The sequence below is a fragment of the Hemiscyllium ocellatum genome, chromosome 19, assembly GCF_020745735.1.
Source record: "Hemiscyllium ocellatum isolate sHemOce1 chromosome 19, sHemOce1.pat.X.cur, whole genome shotgun sequence".
NCBI classification, from domain to species: Eukaryota; Metazoa; Chordata; class Chondrichthyes; order Orectolobiformes; family Hemiscylliidae; genus Hemiscyllium; species Hemiscyllium ocellatum.
The window spans coordinates 4,294,676-4,313,577 of record NC_083419.1 but is presented as its reverse complement, the minus strand read 5'-3'; the positions used below and the strand labels follow the sequence as shown (position 1 = coordinate 4,313,577).

At 44.1% G+C, this 18,902-nt stretch overlaps 1 protein-coding gene across 4 annotated transcripts in view; it reads left to right on the top strand.

Moving 5' to 3' along the window:
* The window catches only part of chpt1 (choline phosphotransferase 1), a 32,817-nt gene that overhangs the window by 8,635 nt on the left and 5,280 nt on the right, over positions 1-18,902 (top strand). For all 4 annotated transcript variants that reach the window (XM_060839611.1, XM_060839612.1, XM_060839613.1 and 1 more), the window contains exons 2-7: positions 8,756-8,903; positions 9,323-9,464; positions 11,402-11,486; positions 14,240-14,371; positions 14,705-14,863; positions 17,730-17,855. In XM_060839611.1, the coding sequence (XP_060695594.1) occupies positions 8,756-8,903; positions 9,323-9,464; positions 11,402-11,486; positions 14,240-14,371; positions 14,705-14,863; positions 17,730-17,855 (792 nt within the window). The remainder of the gene's footprint in view (positions 1-8,755; positions 8,904-9,322; positions 9,465-11,401; positions 11,487-14,239; positions 14,372-14,704; positions 14,864-17,729; positions 17,856-18,902) is intronic.

Genomic DNA, 18,902 nt, shown 5'->3' with positions numbered 1-18,902 from the left:
TGCCAAGCTTCTTGAGTGTTGGAGCTGCACCCATCTTAGGCGAGTATTCCATTATGATGTCAGGTCATAATATTACGACAAAGTAAATTAGATTAGATTAGATTACTTACAGTGTGGAAACAGGCCCTTCGGCCTAATAAGTCCACACTGACCTGCCGAAGCGCAACCCACCCATACCCCTACATTTAGCCCTTATCTAACACTACGGGCAACTTAGCATGGCCAATTCACCTGACCTGCACATCTTTGGACTGTGGGAGGAAACCGGAGCACATAGAGGAAACCCACGTAGACATGTGGAGAATGTACCATCTCCACACAGTCAGTCACCTGAGTCGGGAATTGAACCTGGGTCCCTGGCGCTGTGAGGCAGCAGTGCTAACCACTGTGCCACTGTGCAATTAGAAATTGTAAGGAACAAAAATAGACTTGTGCCTTGTAGATGATGGACAGGCTTTGGGGAGGTGGAATGCTGGGTTGCTGTAAGATCCCTAGTCTCTGACCTGCTCTTGTAGTCACAGTATCTATATGACTAGTCCAGATCAGTTTCTGATCAATGGTAACCCTGAGAAGATTGATGGAAGTGTCAGGAATGAAAACACCATTGAATGTCAAAGGATGATGGTTAAGTTCTTTCTCATTCAAAATTGACATGGCTGGCATGTATTTTATTTATCACCTGTCAGCCCAAACCTGGATATTGTCCAGATAATGTTGCATTTGAATATGGACTGCTTCAGTACCGGAATGGTGATGAGCATTGTGCAATCATCCCCACTTCTGTCCTTTTGATGGAGGGAAGGTCGTTGATGAAGCAGCTGAAGAGGTTTGGGTCCAGGTCCATGCCCTGAGGGACTCCTGCAGAGATGTCCTGGAGCTGAGATGACTGACATCCAACAACCACAACCATCTTCCTATGTGCCAGATATGGTCCAACAACAAGTATTTCCCTGATTCCCAGTGATTCCAGTTTTGCTAGGACTCTTTGATGCCACACTTGGTCAAGTGCAGCAACTACGTCAGGGACAGTCACTCTCACCTCACCTCTGGAATTCAGCTCTTTTGTTCATATTGGCTGTAACCATGCCTTGGTTTCTCATCCTTTAACCTTCTTATCCTTTTTGTTCATATCGCTGCACGAACCTGACACTGGATCAGGATCCTTACTTTGGGAATGTTCTGGGAGACGTCTGGAAGAATCCAGAGCGCTTGCTGTTTATATTTAACAGTTTGGACTTTTCCTGACCATCCGAAATACAGAACCTTACTTCACATGCAGTGATCCTGAATACTGGTGTGAAGTATCTGACACTGTGTACTGTTTAATCCAACACAAACTGCTCCCAGGATGTTCGGTGCTAGTGACCAGCTGCCCTGCTCCATTCCATTTATTGGAAATGGCTGAGATCAGTGTCTGGGCAGAAATCCTGGGATTTGTAGGGAGAGGCAAAAATTGATTAAGGATAGTCCACACAGTTTTGTACGAGGAAAATTATCTCTCTGAAACTTGATTGAGTTTTTTGAGGAAGTTACCAAAAAGATGGATGAAGGCAGAGCAATAGATATTGTTTATTTGGATTTTAGTAAAGCCTTTGACAAGGTTCCACATGGCAGACTAATTGAGTGACCCCTAGTAATTGAGTCTTCCATAATGGAAAAAAGTTTCTTACTATCCACTCTATCTAACTCTATCATAGTTTTGAAGGCCTCAATCAGGTTCCCCCCTCAACTGCCTTCTTTCCAATGAAAATAATCCTAATCTACTCAACGTCTCTTCATAGCTAGTTCCCTCCATACATCCTCAGGAACTGTCACTGCACACAGTATTCCAAATGTGGCTGAACCAAAGTCTTATACATGTTACAATATGACCTGCCAACCCTTGTACCCTGTCTGATGAAGGAAAGCATGCCGTATACATGATTGACCACTCTACTGACCTGCATTGCTAATCTGAAAACTTGCTAATGAGGCAAACTACAACTTCGTCCAAATCATTTATGTCTATCACAAGATGTAAAGGTAATGAATATGATGTCAGGTCATAATATTACGACAAAGTAAATTAGATTACTTACAGTGTGGAAACAGGCCCTTCGGCCCAACAAGTCCACACTGACCTGCCGAAGCGCAACCCACCCATACCCCTACATTTAGCCCTTATCTAACACTACGGGCAACTTAGCATGGCCAATTCACCTGACCCGCACATCTTTGGACTGTGGGAGGAAACCGGAGCACCTAGAGGAAACCCACGTAGACACGGGGAGAATGTACCATCTCCACACAGTCAGTCGCCTGAGCCGGGAATTGAACCTGGGTCCCTGGCACTGTGAGGCAGCAGTGCTAACCACTGTGCCACTGTGCAATTAGGAATTGTAAGGAACAAAAATAGAAATTGCTGGAAAAGCTCAGCAGGTCTGGCAGCATCTTTGGAGAGAAATCAGAGTTAATGTTTTGGGTCCAGTGACCCTTCCTCAGAACTGGTAAGGAATAGTAAGGCATAGGCAGACTGTAATTTGTGTAAGCCATGGGTAGACTAATTTATAGGTGGCATAGAGTAAACACTATTTGAAACTGAGCTCTGAGAAAGACTTCACTAAGTGGTACCGATACATAGTTTTAAATGTTTAAACACAATGCCTTGGATGTAAAACTCCATTAGTAAATGAAACTTACAAAGAAATATTAGCTATTTGCTTTGTGTGCAATTCTTTTCAATGCTAATGGATTATGTGTGAACAAATACACATCAGTAAGCAAATTGAGGTCAATGTAGCAATTTGTAATCAACTTAGATCAGCGCTAAGACAATTGCTGTGTGAAAGTGAAATCCTGTCTGCCTTGACAGGTGGGCACTGGGTTGACCAGCTGATGCTGACCAGTCGGTAGCTGCTGATCAGTAAGGCTAAGCATGAACAAGGCTGAAAATGTGTTGCTGGCCAAAGCACAGCAGGTTAGGCAGCATCCAAGGAATAGGAAATTCGACGTTTCGGGCATAAGCCCTTCATCAGGGCTTATGCCCGAAACATCGAATTTCCTATTCCTTGGATGCTGCCTAACCTGCTGTGCTTTGGCCAGCAACACATTTTCAGCTCTGATCTCCAGCATCTGCAGACCTCACTTTTTACCCTAAGCATGAACAAACAAATAACGTGGCTAAGCAATTTCCCATTACTGTCAATATTTATCCCTCAAAAACATTACCACAAACAGATTAACTGGTCACTAATATATCATTGCTTTGTGATCTTACAAATTGACAAGCTGCCATTGCTACTTTACAACAGTAAATACACAACAGAAGTGCTTCATACCATTTGGAGTTGTGAAAGGTGATATATCAATGCACGTCTTGCTTGGAGGTGCAGGCTCTAGTATAGTGATTGTAATATTCCTCCACATGTGAACCTTTTATTGCAACCTGCATGCTTACAAAGCAATTCAGATTAAAGATAAGTGTCCTATTTCAGATCACTGATCCATCAATCAGACGCTTAAGTTTATTAATGGTACTTAAAGGGTTAATGGTATAACTGGTCAATCTCTTGAGATCATGACTAAATAACTAAGGAAGGCGAGGCAGGCTTAGAGGGTGTGAAAATAATTGTACAAGGGCATACTGACGTTATTGAAATTGATTATCAAACTAATGAAGGAAGTGACACAGTACTGGAACAGACCTTCATGCCTCTACTAGGTCTGAATGAATCAAGCAATTGGCTCCGAGTACCCACTCTTTCCCCGTAGTCTCTCAGATTTTCTCACCAAAAAGTGTTTCATAAACTATCTTCTGAAAGTCAGTTTAAAACCTGCTGCTGCCACTACCATCAAACAGGGCGGTCTGATCATGTAACTCACTGCATTAAAACACAATATCACCTCTCTCTCTGGGTCTTTTTGTCACTTGTCCAATATCTGACTCCCTCAGGTTACTGACCTCTTGCCATCGTAAACAGTTCCTCATAACTTACTCTGAGCAGTGCTCTTCAGATATTAATTGCTGTAGACTCCAACTTTCCCACATTTTGATGATAGATTTATATTTAGCTTCCGCATCTCAGTACATTCCTTGCTGATAATATTCCTTCCATGTCCATCTGAAATTTCAAAATATTTTCAAAAATTTCTTTCAAGAGCTGTGGATGTTACTAACCAGGCTAGCTTTAACTATCCAGGGGCCAGTTAAGAGTCAGTCACATTGCTGTGGGTCTGGAGTCAGATGTAGGCCAGACCAGGTAAGGATGGCAGATTTCCCTCCCTAAAAACAACAATTGATGATAGTTTTGTGTATTTTATTAAGACCAGCTTTCATTTCATTTCCAGACTGTTTTATTCATGGAAAAAGAAATAAGAGCACAAGGCAAAAGGGGATAGGAATATGACAAGTAAAGAAATGAAAGATGGGGGGTGAGGAAGTGGGAATGGCAGCAACAGAATTGTTGCTAACTGTTGTTTGGAACATGGAGCCCTCTAAATACATTCATGCCTTTCTCCATATCCCTTTGATTAACAAAATACCTTTCAGTCTCAACGTTTTAAAATTGACATTTGATCCAGCATCAATCACTTTTCTCAGAAGAAAGTTCCAAATTTTTACCCACCCTTTGTGTGTGGATGTGTTTCCTCGTTTCACTTCTGCAATGTTAGGCCATCTCCCCAGTCCGACCTTCCTGAACCAGTAGGAATAGCTTCAGTCTGTTGTCTGAGAAACTGGGAGTGGTGACTCAGAGAGCAGGTTTTGAAGTGTTGAGACCAAGAGGTTGTATACTGCTGAAGAGGCGGTGCTGTTCCTTGAGTTGAGCTTCATGAAAGGATGAGTTGTCCAACAGGAATTAAAAATAGTACACGCTGGTTTCAGGAAGGGGAGTGCCAGACTAGCTCAGTTTAATACTGTAATTTTGATTAGATTACTTACAGTGTGGAAACAGGCCCTTCGGCCCAATAAGTCCACACCGACCCGCCGAAGCACAACCCACCCATACCCCTACATTTACCCCTTACCTAACACTACAGGCAATTTAGCATGGCCAATTCACCTGACCCGCACATCTTTGGACTGTGGGAGGAAACCGGAGCACCCGGAGGAAACCCACGCAGACACGGGGAGAACGTGCAAGTCAGTCGCCTGAGGCGGGAATCGAACCCAGGTCCCTAGCGCTGTGAGGCAGCAGTGCTAACCACTGTGCCACCGTGCCGTCCTCAATATATTGAAACAGATACACTGAGAACCTCCACAAGAGTCCTGAGCCAAGAGTAGACTGTCCAGGTCAGAGTATGGTTTGATTTGATGTGTAATTCAGAATGCTGGGAATCTTTGCATTTGTTATTTCCCTGAATATTCAGCAATAGGTGAATATTCAGAATGTTCTGTCAATAGGCCTTGTGGAACAGGCTTTTTTCTGTTTTGAGCTTTTCATTACTTTGTTGAAGGCCACGTCCATACTCCTGTTAACTTCTATGGTTCAATGTTTTCAAATCTCTCCTGTTTCCTATTCTCAACCATCTGAACATATCCCAAACTTTGCCTGATCCTAACATGCTCTGAGTCGGGGGTTCCGCAGGGATCGGTTGGGTCCACTTTTGTCATTTATGTAAATGATTTGAATGCGAATTTAGCAGTAATGGTGGATAAGTTTGCAGATGACACCAAAATTGGTGGTATAGTGGACTTTGAAGAAGGTTGCCTAAGATTATAAAGGGATTGTGATCAATTGGGTCGATGGGCGAAGGAGAGGCCAATGGTGTTTAATTTGGATAAATGTAAGGTGTTGCATTTTAGTAAAACAAACAAAAAAACTTATACGATTAATAGATAGGGCCCTGGGTAGAGTTATAGAACAGAGAGACCTAGGGGTTCAGGTACATAATTCCTTGAAATTTGCATCACAGGTAGACTGGGGGGTTAAGAAGATGTTTAGCAAGCTTGCTTTCATTACTCAGACCTCTGAGTAAAGAGGTTGGGACATCATGTTGAGGTTGTACAGGACATTGGTGAGGCTTCATCTGGAGAACTGTGTGCAGTTCTGATCACCCTGCTACAGGAGGAATACTACTAATTGGAAGAGGGTTCAGAAAAGATATACCAGAATGTTGCTGGGAATGGAGGGTTTGAGTTGTAAAGACAGGCTGGGCTTTTTTTCACTGGAGTATAGGAGGTTTATAAAAGCATAAAGGGCATTGATAACAGGTGATGTGGGGGTGCCAGTGTTGGACTGGGGTGGACAAAATTAAAAATCACACAACACGGTTATAATCCAACAGGTTTCAAATAAACTTTGATAAGGTGAATAGCAAGGATCTTTTCCCTAGAAAGGGCGGGGGAGGGGGGGTGCAGTTCAACACTAGGGGGCATACGTTGTAGGTGAGCAAAAAGGACATGAGGGGCAACTCTTTTACACAGAGAGTGGGTCTTCTATGGGATGAACTGCCAGAGGAAGTGGTGGGTGCAGATACAGTTACAACTTTTAAAATACGTTTGGATAAGGGAAATGTTTGGAGGGATATGGGCCAAACGCAGGCAGGTGGGAATAATTTGGTTTGGGAATATGGTTGGGGTGGGCAAGTTGGACCAGAGGGTCTGTTTCCGTGCTGTATGACTCTGTGGCAGAGGTGAGTGCAGTGCCCATCACTAAGAAGGTGCTGGGGAAACCGGAAAGTCTGAGGTTGGATAAATCACCTGGACCAGATGGGCTACACCCTGGAGTTCTGAAGGAAATGTTTTAGAGACTGTAGAGGCATTGTTGCTGATCTTTCAGGAATCATGGGAGTCAGTGAGAGTCCCAGAGGACTGGAAAAGGGGTAATGCAACACCCCTGTTCAAGAAGGGAGGGAAGCAAAAGACAGGAAATTATAGCCCTGTTAGCCTGACCTCAGTCATTGGTAAGATTTTAGAGTCCATTATTATTGGTGGGATCACAGCGTACCTGGAAGTGCATGGTCAAACAGGGCCGAGTCAGCACAGTTTTGTTGGGGGAGGGCATGCCTGACAAATCTGTTAGAATTCTTTTGAGGAGGTGATGAGCAATTAGACAAAGAGCGAGTGGATTTTATCTGTGTAGATTTCCAGAAGACCTTTGAGAGGGTGCGGCACAGGGGCTGCTAAATAAGGTATGAGCCCATGGTGTTAGGGGGATGGTATGAGCCCGTGGTGATAGGGGGAAGGTATGAGCCCGTGGTGATAGGGGGAAGGTATGAGCCCATGGTGTTAGGGGGAAGGTATGAGCCCATGGTGTTAGGGGGATGGTATGAGCCCGTGGTGATAGGGGCAAGGTATGAGCCCGTGGTGATAGGGGGAAGGTATGAGCCCATGGTGATAGGGGGAAGGTATGAGCCCATTGTGTTAGGGGGAAGGTATGAGCCCGTGGTGTTAGGGGGATGGTATGAGCCCGTGGTGATAGGGGGAAGGTATGAGCCCGTGGTGTTAGGGGGATGGTATGAGCCCGTGGTGATAGGGGGAAGGTATGAGACCGTGGTGTTAGGGGGAAGGTATGAGCCCGTGGTGTTAGGGGGAAGGTATGAGCCCGTGGTGATAGGGGGAAGGTATGAGCCCGTGGTGTTAGGGGGAAGGTATGAGCTCGTGGTGTTAGGGGGAAGATATTGGCATAGATAGTCGATTGGCAGAAGGCAGAGAGTAGGGATAAAGGCATCTTTCTCAGGTTGGCACACGGTGACTAGTGGAGTTCCACACAGATCGGTGTTGGGTTCACAACTATTCACAGTATACAATAACAGTCTGGCTGAAGGAACTGAGGGCATTTCTGCTACTTTTGCAGATGACACAAAGATAGGTGAAGGGAAAGGTATTGTTGAGGACGTGGGGAGGCTGTGGAAGGACTTGGGACAGTGAGCAGATGGAATACAATGTGGGAAAGTGTGAGATTACACACTTTGGTAGGAAGAATAGAGACGTAGACTGTTTTCTAAATGGGGAAAGGTTTTGGAAATCTGAGGTACAAAGGGACTTGGGAAACCTAGTTCAGAATTCTCTTCAGGTCAACATGCAGGTTCAGTTGACAGTTGGAAAGACAAATGCATTTATTTCGAGAGGGCTAGAATACAAGAGTGGAAATGTACTGCTGAGGCTGTATAAGGCTCTGGTCAGACAGCATTTGAAATATTGTGAGCAGTTTTGGGCTCTGTTTCTAAGGAAAGATGTGTTGGTGTTGGAAAGAGTTGAAAGGGGATATATAAGAATGATCCTGGGATGAAAGGCTTGTCATAGGAGGAGTCGTTGAAGACTTTGGGTCTGTACTCATGGAATTTTGAAAGATGAGGAGGGGATTGGATTGAAACTAACAGCAGCCTGGGTAGAGTGAACATGGAGAAGATGTTCCCGTTGGTAGGAGAGTCAAGGACCTGAGGACCCAGCCTCGGAGTGAAGGGATGACCTTATGGAACTGAGACGAGGAGGAATTTCTTTAGCCAGAGGGTGGGGACTCTGTGGAACCCATTGCTGTAGAGGAAAGTGGTGGCCAGGTCACTGAGTGTCTTTGAGACAAAGGTAGATTTTTGATTAGTAAGGGGATCGAGGGTTGTGTGGGGAAGGTGGGTGAATTGAGTTTGAGAAACCTATTAGCCATGGTGGAGCAGGCTTGATGGGCCGAATGGCCTAATGCTGCTCTGATGCCTTATGGTCTATTTCTATTGTCAGGAGATAATTTGATCTGATCAGTGCTATTCGCTGTATTTAAAAAGACAAGTCAGTTTGTGCTGGACCATTTAATCTATGACCTGGTCTCCTTTCTATTGACAGGCACCAGCCTATGTCTATGTTCTGTGTGCTGTAGGATTATTTATTTACCAATCTTTGGATGCGATTGATGGGAAACAGGCTCGAAGGACCAACAGCAGCTCTCCCCTCGGGGAACTTTTTGACCACGGCTGTGATTCCTTTTCCACAGGTAGGAGAGAGAGAGAAACCTGAGGTGGTGCATATCAGCAGAAGTCATGTTGCAGGTTAACACATCCATCAAAATAGCAAACCGACAACTGGGGGAAGAATTGATCCGCAGCTGGATTACACTGATATTGTGTGAAGGTTTGGTTAGATCACACATGGAGCACTGGGCAGAGTTCTGCTCTCGACACGGTACCGAAGATAAAGCAGCACTGATGAAGGTGCAATAAATTATTGTCTAGAAGCAAGAGCTGAGAATTCCTAATGATCAGGGAAGATTGAACAGACTAGGGCTGATCGAAACCTTTAAAATTATGGTAGCATTTACTAAGGCAGACGTTGAACACTTAACACTAACATTAGAGAGATGTTTATCTCTGTCTTGTGTTTTAACTCTGTTGCTCTTTTACGTTATTTGTGTAGTTGTGGTTGGCTTGGGTACCTGCCTGGCCGTTCACCTGGGAACAGACCCCGACCTGATGTTTTTCTGCTGTTTCATCGGCATCTTCATGTTCTACTGTGCACACTGGCAAACGTACGTTTCAGGGTCGCTTCGATTTGGCAAGTAAGTCCTTGTGCTTTGTTCCCTCACCCCACTTCTTCCCCCCACCCCCCCGTCCCTGACCCTTATTCCTCATGCAGGATCTGGTCCTTCATTGTGTCTTGTCTCTGAAATTGGGGGAAGGCTGCACTTTAAGAATGTAGAACTGTGGCCAACCAAGCATAATGAGAGCTGAGCGTGAGAATGGGAGCGCTAGTCATTATTGACAGATCCACTCAGTGGAGAACAGAAGTGAAGTTCTGTGTTGGTCCCAGTCTCCCGATGGAAACACAACTTTTCTGGTTCAGTCCTGGAATGTGTCCTCTGCCGGTCCAAAAGATTCACATTGCATGTGTGGAAAATGCACATAGACAATCATGGTGCACAACCAATATGAACATTGATTGGAATGACATCACTGGCAAGGTCTTGCACATGCACATGTTGCACGTTTGGCAGTGCTTTGGGCTGACATTGGTTACTGGTTCAGAAACATTACCACTGTGCATGTGTTTTCCAAACCTTCTCCAATGTGACCCCATTCAGAACTTACCGAATGAGAACTGTGAAGGGATGGGAGGAGGGAGGTCTGTGAGCGTGACGGACAGCCCTGCATAAGTTGGAAGATTGCCTTTTAGGATGGGACACAGCTCAGATAGAGGCCCATGGTGGGTATTTCTGCTCTCAACTGAAAATGTGTTGCTGGAAAAGCGTAGCAGGTCAGGCAGCATCCAAGGAGCAGGAGCCCTTCTTCAGGAATGAGGAAGGGCTCATGCCCGAAACGTCGATTCTCCTGCTCCTTGGATGCTGCCTGACCTGCTGCGCTTTTCCAGCAACACATTTTCAGCTCCGATCTCCAGCATCTGCAGTCCTCACTTTCTCCTAGAAGATTTCTGCTCTCAACATCAACATTTCAGCTCACAACACCACCCAGTGTCCCAGCCCTTACCGTGGGGAAGCTCTTCATTGGTATTGTATGATTGTGTGCTTTCATGAGCTCAGTTTTCAATATTATACAGTCCAAAAGTGGAAATATGAAATTGGGTTAATTTTGTAAGGAAAATTATTGCAGATTTTTGGGGAAGGAACAGGGAGTGGGACTAGTTGGATAACTCTTTCAAAGTGGGGTAGTCAATCTGTGGAATTGTATACTGGAGAGGGCTGACGAGGCTGGATCATTAACTATACCCAAGGCTGAGAAAGACAGATTTTGAAATAATAACAGAAACAAGGGTCATGGGGAAAAGTGAGCAAATTGGAGTTGAGGAGGATCAAATCAGCCATGATCTCATTGAATGGTGGAACAGACATGATGGGCTGAATGGCCTAATGTTCCTTAGTCTTATGCCTTGCTATGGTCAAAGAGGCATTGCAGCTTTGTTTGGCTAACCCATTTTAAATGTGGTGATAAAGCCTACTTAAATATAGGACAAATTGAGAATTTAGTGCACGTGTGTGAATGGAATTGCTACCCTACTTTCTAACTGTGAACTCCCAGCTGGGTCCAAGATCAGACTGTATCAACCCAGAGCATGCCTGTTACTAAATTGCAGCTTCCACATCTAATATCAGAAAGAGCTGATTCTAACTGATTGGAAGCCTCACATCCAACTCTCTGCCAACTCTACTCAGCCAAATCACGAAGTAACAGTCAACTGGAACATAGCAGCAAGAGAGTCGTGGGCAGCTCACGTGAGATCTCCCACTTCATGTGCATTAGGAAATGAGGCATCATTTGGTGACAGGAAGCTGGGAGTCCTGCCATTGAAAGGGATTGCGGCCGGCCTGTGACCTGACTCCATATTCCTGCCTTCACTCCATTTCCCCTTCATAAAAATCTAACAATCTCACAGTCACGATGATTGTTGTAGTATCAGCTGCTAATTATTTGGTTGAGTGTCTGATTAACTGTACATTAACTTTTGGTAGTTTTAACCACTGATCTCTCTATATCCGATTAGAATTGATGTAACTGAAGTTCAAATCTGCATAATGCTCATCTTTTTCTTATCTGCCATTGGAGGAGCTACTTTTTGGGAATACCAGGTGAGTTGTAGTTTAGTTTAATGATCTATATATGTTGATGAGCAACAGGAATAACCTATAAAGATTTTTTATAAAGAAAGAACAAGCATTTATTTGTGTTGGTATTTGAAATCTGCGGTCCAGTGAATTTAATCTGAAGTGCAGTCATTGTCTTGATGCAGAGACATGTGGCAATCAATCCCTACAAAGCAAGTTCCCACAAAGGCAACTTCATGCTACATTAGTCCCAAGTCCAACCCTTCCTTTCATTAAATAAAATCCAGAAGAACTGTGAATGCTGTAAATCAGAAACAAAAACAGAACTTGCTAGAAAAGCTTAGTAGGTCCTCCATCTCTCCTGCCCCTCGACCCATGTCACTTTGAAGAGAGGGTACTGACAGGACGGGGTGGGGTGGGTCCAGTTCCTCTCAACATCTTCCAGTCTACCTCCACATCTTGTTCTGGTTTGCCTCTGCATGGTGATTGGGATTATAACACCATCAGGGACAGTGACTAAAACTCAACTTTACCACACTTCCCTGGATTACATTCCCCACACATTCAAAACCGTTTCAGATCTCTCGATCCCTGACCCCATTCTGAACCGTCATTCTGACTCCTCCTGGTCTGCCCCCTGTCTCTGGGCAGTGGTATGTACAGCTTCAGCAATGGACCTTGGAGCAAACAGTGCCAGAGCAGGGCTGCTTCATGTAGATTAACTTCCAGCCCTCATGAGTCCAATCGCTCCCATTTCTGACCTATGCAGAAAAGGTTAGGGTTACTCTGAGGCAGTCCCCTTCCCATTTTACAAGCCCAAATGTACTATCAGTGCAACCTGTGTTGCTTTGTGTTAGTAGTTGGCCTGAAATAATTGTTGGAATTAATGATTTGGGGATAAATATACTATTGTTGTGGCTTGCTTGGTCTGTGGGTTAGTAATGTTCTACATCAAAAATATGTTCAAAATGTGCGCATTAATAAGGTGTGCTGAGGTTGTGTATCTAGACTTTGAAAACTTGCTGTAACTGTATCGTGGATATGCAGTCACTGGTCTACTTTCAAATCCTCTCTGCACATTGATCAGAGAGAAAGTCACTGGGGGACCTCACGGGAAATAAGTCCTTTACCCACTGCCCAGGTTATTATAAAGAACAATATTCATCTTCAGGTATGGCAGGTCTGGGGATTAACCTTCTTCCCTTCACCAACATCATTAGCCAATCATTTGGCTCATTGCTGTCTGTGGGATCTTGCTGTACATTAAAATTGCTGCCACGTCCCTGTGGCATGGTGGCTCAGCAGTTAGCACTGCTGCCTCACAGTGCCAGGGTTCCGGGTTCGTTTCCATCCTCGGACGACTGTCTGTGTGGAGTTTGTACATTCTCCCTGTGTCTACGTGGGTTTCCTCCGGGTGCTCCGGTTTCCTCCCACAGTCCAAAGATGTGCAAGTCAGGGTGAATTGGCCATGCTAAATTGCTCATAGTTTTAGGTGCATTAGTCAGAGGGAAATGGGTCTGGGTGGGTTACTCTTCGGTGGGCTGGTGTGGACTAGTTGGGCTGAAGGGCCTGTTTCCACACTGTTGGGAATCTAAATCTAATTCCACCTCCTTGACCAAGCTTCTAATTGTATTTTTTGGTTTCTCTTCACTTAGCTCCGTGTCAAATTTTATTCACATTTTATTGTTTTTAAGACCCGGGTTCAATTCCCGACTCAGGCGACTGACTGTGTGGAGTTTACACATTCTCCCCGTGTCTGCGTGGGTTTCCTCCGGGTGCTCCGGTTTCCTCCCACAGTCCAAAGATGTGCGGGTCAGGTGAATTGGCCATGCTAAATTGCCTGTAGTGTTAGGTAAGGGGTAAATGAAGGGGTATGGGTGGGTTGCGCTTTGGCGGGTCGGTGTGGACTTGTTGGGCCGAAGGGCCTGTTTCCACACTGTAAGTAATCTAATCTAAAAGACATGAGATGAGTATAAGATGGAGTCAGCCAATCTTCAGAGTAACTCACTGTGCCTGAAGTGCTTATAAGGCTTTCACAAGTCAAAAGGTGCTATATAAATATAAAATTGCCCCTTCCAACCTAATGTCTTGTTCCTCTTCCTCTATTGAAGAGTTAATTAACCTTGCATGTTTTACATTGTCCTATGTTGTATATCTCAGTAACCTGCTTACCGGTGACCCGTTAGAATAATTTGTTTTCTGTCTCAAAGGAGTAACTTGGAGTAGGGAAGAAGTTGTATATTATTTTTAAAGATTATTCCACAGCTCTGTAAACTCCTGGGTGTGTGATGGAGAGTACATTATACCACAGCAAAGATTGCCTTCCTGTCAATCATTGTTATTGTCTAAGCAGCTTTGCCTACCCAAGGGATGTTGGGTTTATTCCTGTATTCAGCCCAGCTTGCATTGGTTCCTTTTTGTCAGGGAGAAGTCCGTGTTACAAACTGTTAATTACCCATAGTGGGACACAGTGACTCTTTACAATGACATTTCATTTACATGCGGTACTGACGCAGATTTTGTGTTGCTTACTTTTTTTTATTATATTCTGCTGCTTCTGGACATCCCCTTTAAACCTTTGCGTGGGATGGCTAAAGAAAGGTAACAAATCTCTTTCTATCGTAATGATATTGATTGGATGAGATTCAGAATGTAAAGACAGTGACAATAGTTCAATTATTGATACTGTAGACAGATATTGGCTCTGTTACAAAAAGTTTGCGGAGATTGCTGTTGATGTCACACGCAGCTCCTGTTTATTTTTACCTCTGATATAGATTCCTGTACTAGGACTGAGAATGAAAATCCTGCCTGTATTTGGAATAATTGGAGGAGCAATCTATTCCTGTACCAATTACTTTCGGGTCATCTTTACTGGTGGAACAGGAAAGAACGGTTCCACAATAGCGGTATGTAGGCTACATGAATAATAAGAGTCTAGATTAGAGTGGTGCTGGAAAAGCACAGCAGGTCAGGCAGCATCTGAGGAGCAGGAAAATCGACGTTTCGGGCAAAAGCCCTTCAGCAGGAATGAAGGGCTTTTGCCCGAAATGTTGATTTTCCTGCTCCTCGGATGCTGCCTGACCTGCTGTGCTTTTCCAGCACCACTCTAATCTAGACTCTGATTTCCAGCATCTGCAGTCCTCACTTTTGCCTACATGAATAATAACAAATGTTGCAAAAGGCATTGCCAGTCTGTGACTGTAGATGTTCACTGTTGTGTTGTTATGTTTTTTTTTCAGGGGACCAGTGTTCTGTCACCTGCCTTGCACATCGGGCTGGTCATCGTAATGGCTACAGTGATCTACAAAAAATCCACCACACGTCTGTTTGAGGACCATCCTTGTCTCTATACTTTAGCATTTGGATGTGTAGCTTCAAAAATTACAAACAAATTAGTGGTATGTTATTGCAAACACACCAAGTTGAAAGTATTGCCTCTTCCGATTGTTTAGTTTTAACACCAAAAAGCTATTAGAAATCCAACTCCCACAGACAAAACTGGCTAGCCCAGCATTTATTGCCTGCCCAGGTTGCCCCTTGAGAGGGTAGTGACCAGCCAAAGCAAAAACCAAACGCAACACAGAGACTAGGAATACTGCAGCGAGTAACTCCCCTCCTGACTCCCCAAAATCTGCCACCATCTATAAGGCACAAGTCCGGAGTGTGATGGTATACTCCTCACTTGCCTGGATGGGGGCAGCTCCAACAACACCCAAGAAGCTTAAGGTCATCCAGGTCAAAGCAGCCCACTTGATTGGCAACACATCCTCAAACATCCTCTCCCTCTACCACCAATGCTCAGTAGCAGCAGTGTGTATTGTCTACAAGATGCACTGCAGAAATTCACCAAACATCCTCAACAGCACCTTCCAAGGCAGCCAATATGTGGGAATACCACCCTGTGCAAGTTCCCCTCCAAGCCACTCACCATCCTGACTTGGAAATATATCGCTGTTCGTTTCCTGTCACTGGGTCAAAATCCCGGAATTCCCTCCCTAAGGGCATTGTGGGTCTACCTGCAGCACATGGACTGCAGCGGTTCAAGAAGGCAGCTCACCCCCACCTTCTCAAGGGGCAACTAGGGACAGACAATAAATACTAGCCCAGCCAGCAATACCCACATCCTGGGACGAATTTTAAAAAAACGTTTGTGACCTGATGAAACATTTTTATTCCGAAGTTGTGCTAACCATTAATTTCTGTACTGCTGCCTTTCGCAAGTCTGCTGTACATAATGAGGTCTGTTCTGATGTATTTTCATACAGGCTAATTCCGATTGGTAAATGAACCAGAGGGGGAGATGAGAATTTTTTTCTTTCTTTAACAAAAAGTGGTTGTTATGATCTAGAATAAGCTGTTATGAGTGTAGTAGAGACAGATTCAGTCGTAACTTTGAAGAGGGGAATGGAATAAACTCTCAAAGGGGGAATAACGTGCTCTAGGGAAGGAACAAGGGTGTGTGAGGCTAATTGGATAGGTCGTTCAGAGAGTTAGTACAGTGTGCTGAATGGCCTGTGCTCTGTGATGCTACACTGACACTGTTCTTCTCAGAGACACTGAAGCAGCTGTTAATTCACAATTAATGGCTGCTGCCTCCCGAAGGATTGTCCAAATCGTGCATTTGCTCCAGTGCCTCTGGTTTGTTTTCTTCATTGTTTGTTTGTGCGGAACACTGCTCCGAATTTACAGCTAAGCCAGCTGCTGCAAACCCCCCTGTCAGGCAGCTGTAGCTTTTCAATTGTCATGGAACGTCATCCCCAGAGAAAGGGCGATGGTCTTCACAATCATTTGATGCATTTGGAAAAGGAACTGGATCATTATATGTTGGGAACTTCGCAACAGGAGGAGACTTTTCAGCCTCTCTAGGAGATCACAGTTCACCTGTGCCATCTGAGTTAGATACCATTTTTGATAGACAAGAGAGTCCAGGGTTATAGTGGGACAGGTTTGAAAGACTAAATGGCCTACCCCAATTTCAACTCCAGTGTTCCCCCCCCCTCCATGTTTCTGTCACTCTTTATTTGTGTAATATCCCTAACAAAAGCCTAGTGATCTCAAATTTTAAATTCATCATTGATCCAGTATCAACTGTCATTCCACATTTCTGTCACCTTTACCCAGATAAGAGCTCCTTAGTTATATCCCTGAAACCTCTTGATCTGATTTTCGGACCATTTTCCCACATCTTAGGGAGCCTGTAGAAATAATTTCTAAAATAATTGCGAGATGGGGGTTGAGGGATATGATGGTAACACTGCTTTGGTTTCTTTTGGAGAAATTTGAGCAGCAGTAAATCACTCAGCTCCTCAGGAATAAGGTCAAGGCTGATCTACTTCAGTGCGGTTTTCTCACACAATGTAGTAGGTTATAGATTTGTGTGTTGAACACAGTCAACAAATGAGCATCCGCAGCCTCTCATAGAGAATTCTAAAGAGGCACTGCCCTGTGAGTGAAGATTTTCCTCTTCATCTCAGACCCTTGTCCTCAGACTGTGTCCTCTGGTTGTCGAAGTCCAGTCAGGGTGAAGCACTCATTCGACACGATCTCTTTGAGTATGTGAGAACTTTGTAAATTCTTCCAAACACCAGAGAATATAATCTTTCCTTGTTTGATGAATCTCTGTTGACCTAGCTCGATGGCAAATCTACCTTTTTGTAGGTAAGGAGACCAAAACTGAGAGTGTGGTCTCACCAGAGCTGTGTAGAATAGCCATGATGTGGAGGTGGAGGTGTTGAACTGGGGTGGATAAAGTTAGACGTCACACAACACCAGGTTATAGTCCAACAGGTTTATTTGAAACCATAAGCTTTCAGAGCATTGCTCCTTTCTCAGGTGCTTTGAAAGCTTGTGATTTCAAATAAACCTGTTGGACCATAACCTGGTATCGTGTAACTCCAGACTTTATAGAATAGCTGCCGGGACACCTTTACTCTTTATTTAAAACCCTTTGCAATAAAGGTCAACATGCCATTTACCTTTTTAATTGCATACTGTATCACATTTTTCAACACCCTCAGAGATCCAGAGGATTACTACTAAGTCCCTTTAGTTTCCCCAGTAGTTTGTTTTTCTTGCTATTAATACCTTAAAGGCAGCTTACCATCACTTTCTCAAGCTCTTTTGAATGGCCTCCTGTCTGTAAGAGTTTTCAAAGGAGATACCAAATATGGATGTGACAGTGTTCGGTATACTGTACAGGAGTATTGTACATCTCTGTTTCACCTATAATTATTAAATCAAGATATATCCCTCTTGATTTTATAGGTAGCACATATGACCAAAAGTAAGATGAAACTCCAAGACACAGCATTCATTGGGCCTGGGCTGCTGTTTCTGAACCAGTATTTCAATAGTTTCATTAACGAGTACTTTGTACTGTGGGCAGCAATGGTAAGTGTGTCTCTTGATCTCTTTGAAGGAGCTTCGATTTATATATTCAAAACATTTTAAGAATTAAACGCTTATCCATTCCAGAACTAATTACCTCAAATGTTACAAACAAAATAGAACTGTAGATGCTGGGGGTCCAGAAAGTTCAGAAGAAACTCGGTGGGTCTGGCAGCATCTATGGACAGAGATCGTGTTTCATATGAACAGAAGAAATAAGATCAGGAGTATCTACAGTATTTTGGTTTTATAGGACAATTTTAAAACTTAAAAGCATTGCTGAAATGAGAGCCAGTGTTGATTAATATAAAACATGGAACTGCGGATGTTAGAGATCTAGAGTCAGACAGCACCAAAACAGTCCAGCTCGTCCATACCAATCAAATATCCTAAATTTGGCCCATATCCCTCTAACCCCCTTCTATTCATGTACCCATCCAGATGCCTTTTAAATGCTGTAATTGTACCAGCCTCCACCACCACCTCTGGCAGCTCATTCCATACACGCGCCACTCTCTGTGAAAATATGGCCGCTAGGGTTCCTTTTAAATCTTTCTCCTCTCACCCTCAACCTATGCCCTTTGGTTCTGGCCCCTACTATGGAAAAAAGACCTTGTTTATTTACCCTTTTCATGCCCCTCATGATTTTATAAACCTCTATAAGGTCACCCCTTAGCCCCTGATGCTCCAGGGAAAATAGTCTCAGCCTCTCCCTGTAGCTCAATCCTTCCAACCCCAGCAACATCCTTGTAGTTCTTTTCTGAATCCTTTCAATTTTAACATATTTTCAATGCAGAGAGACCAGAACTGAATGTAATATTCCAAAAATGGCCTCACCAATGTCCTGTACAGCCGAAACATGACCTCCCGACTCCTACACTCAATGTTAGGAGCAAGTGAGGACTGCAGATGCTAGAGATAAGAGTCGAAAAGTGTGGTGCTGGAACAGCACGGCAGGTCAGGCAGCATCCAAGAAAAACATTGATTCTCCTGCTGTTCAGATGCTGCCTGACCTGCTGTGCTTTTCCAGCGCCACACTTTTCGACTCCT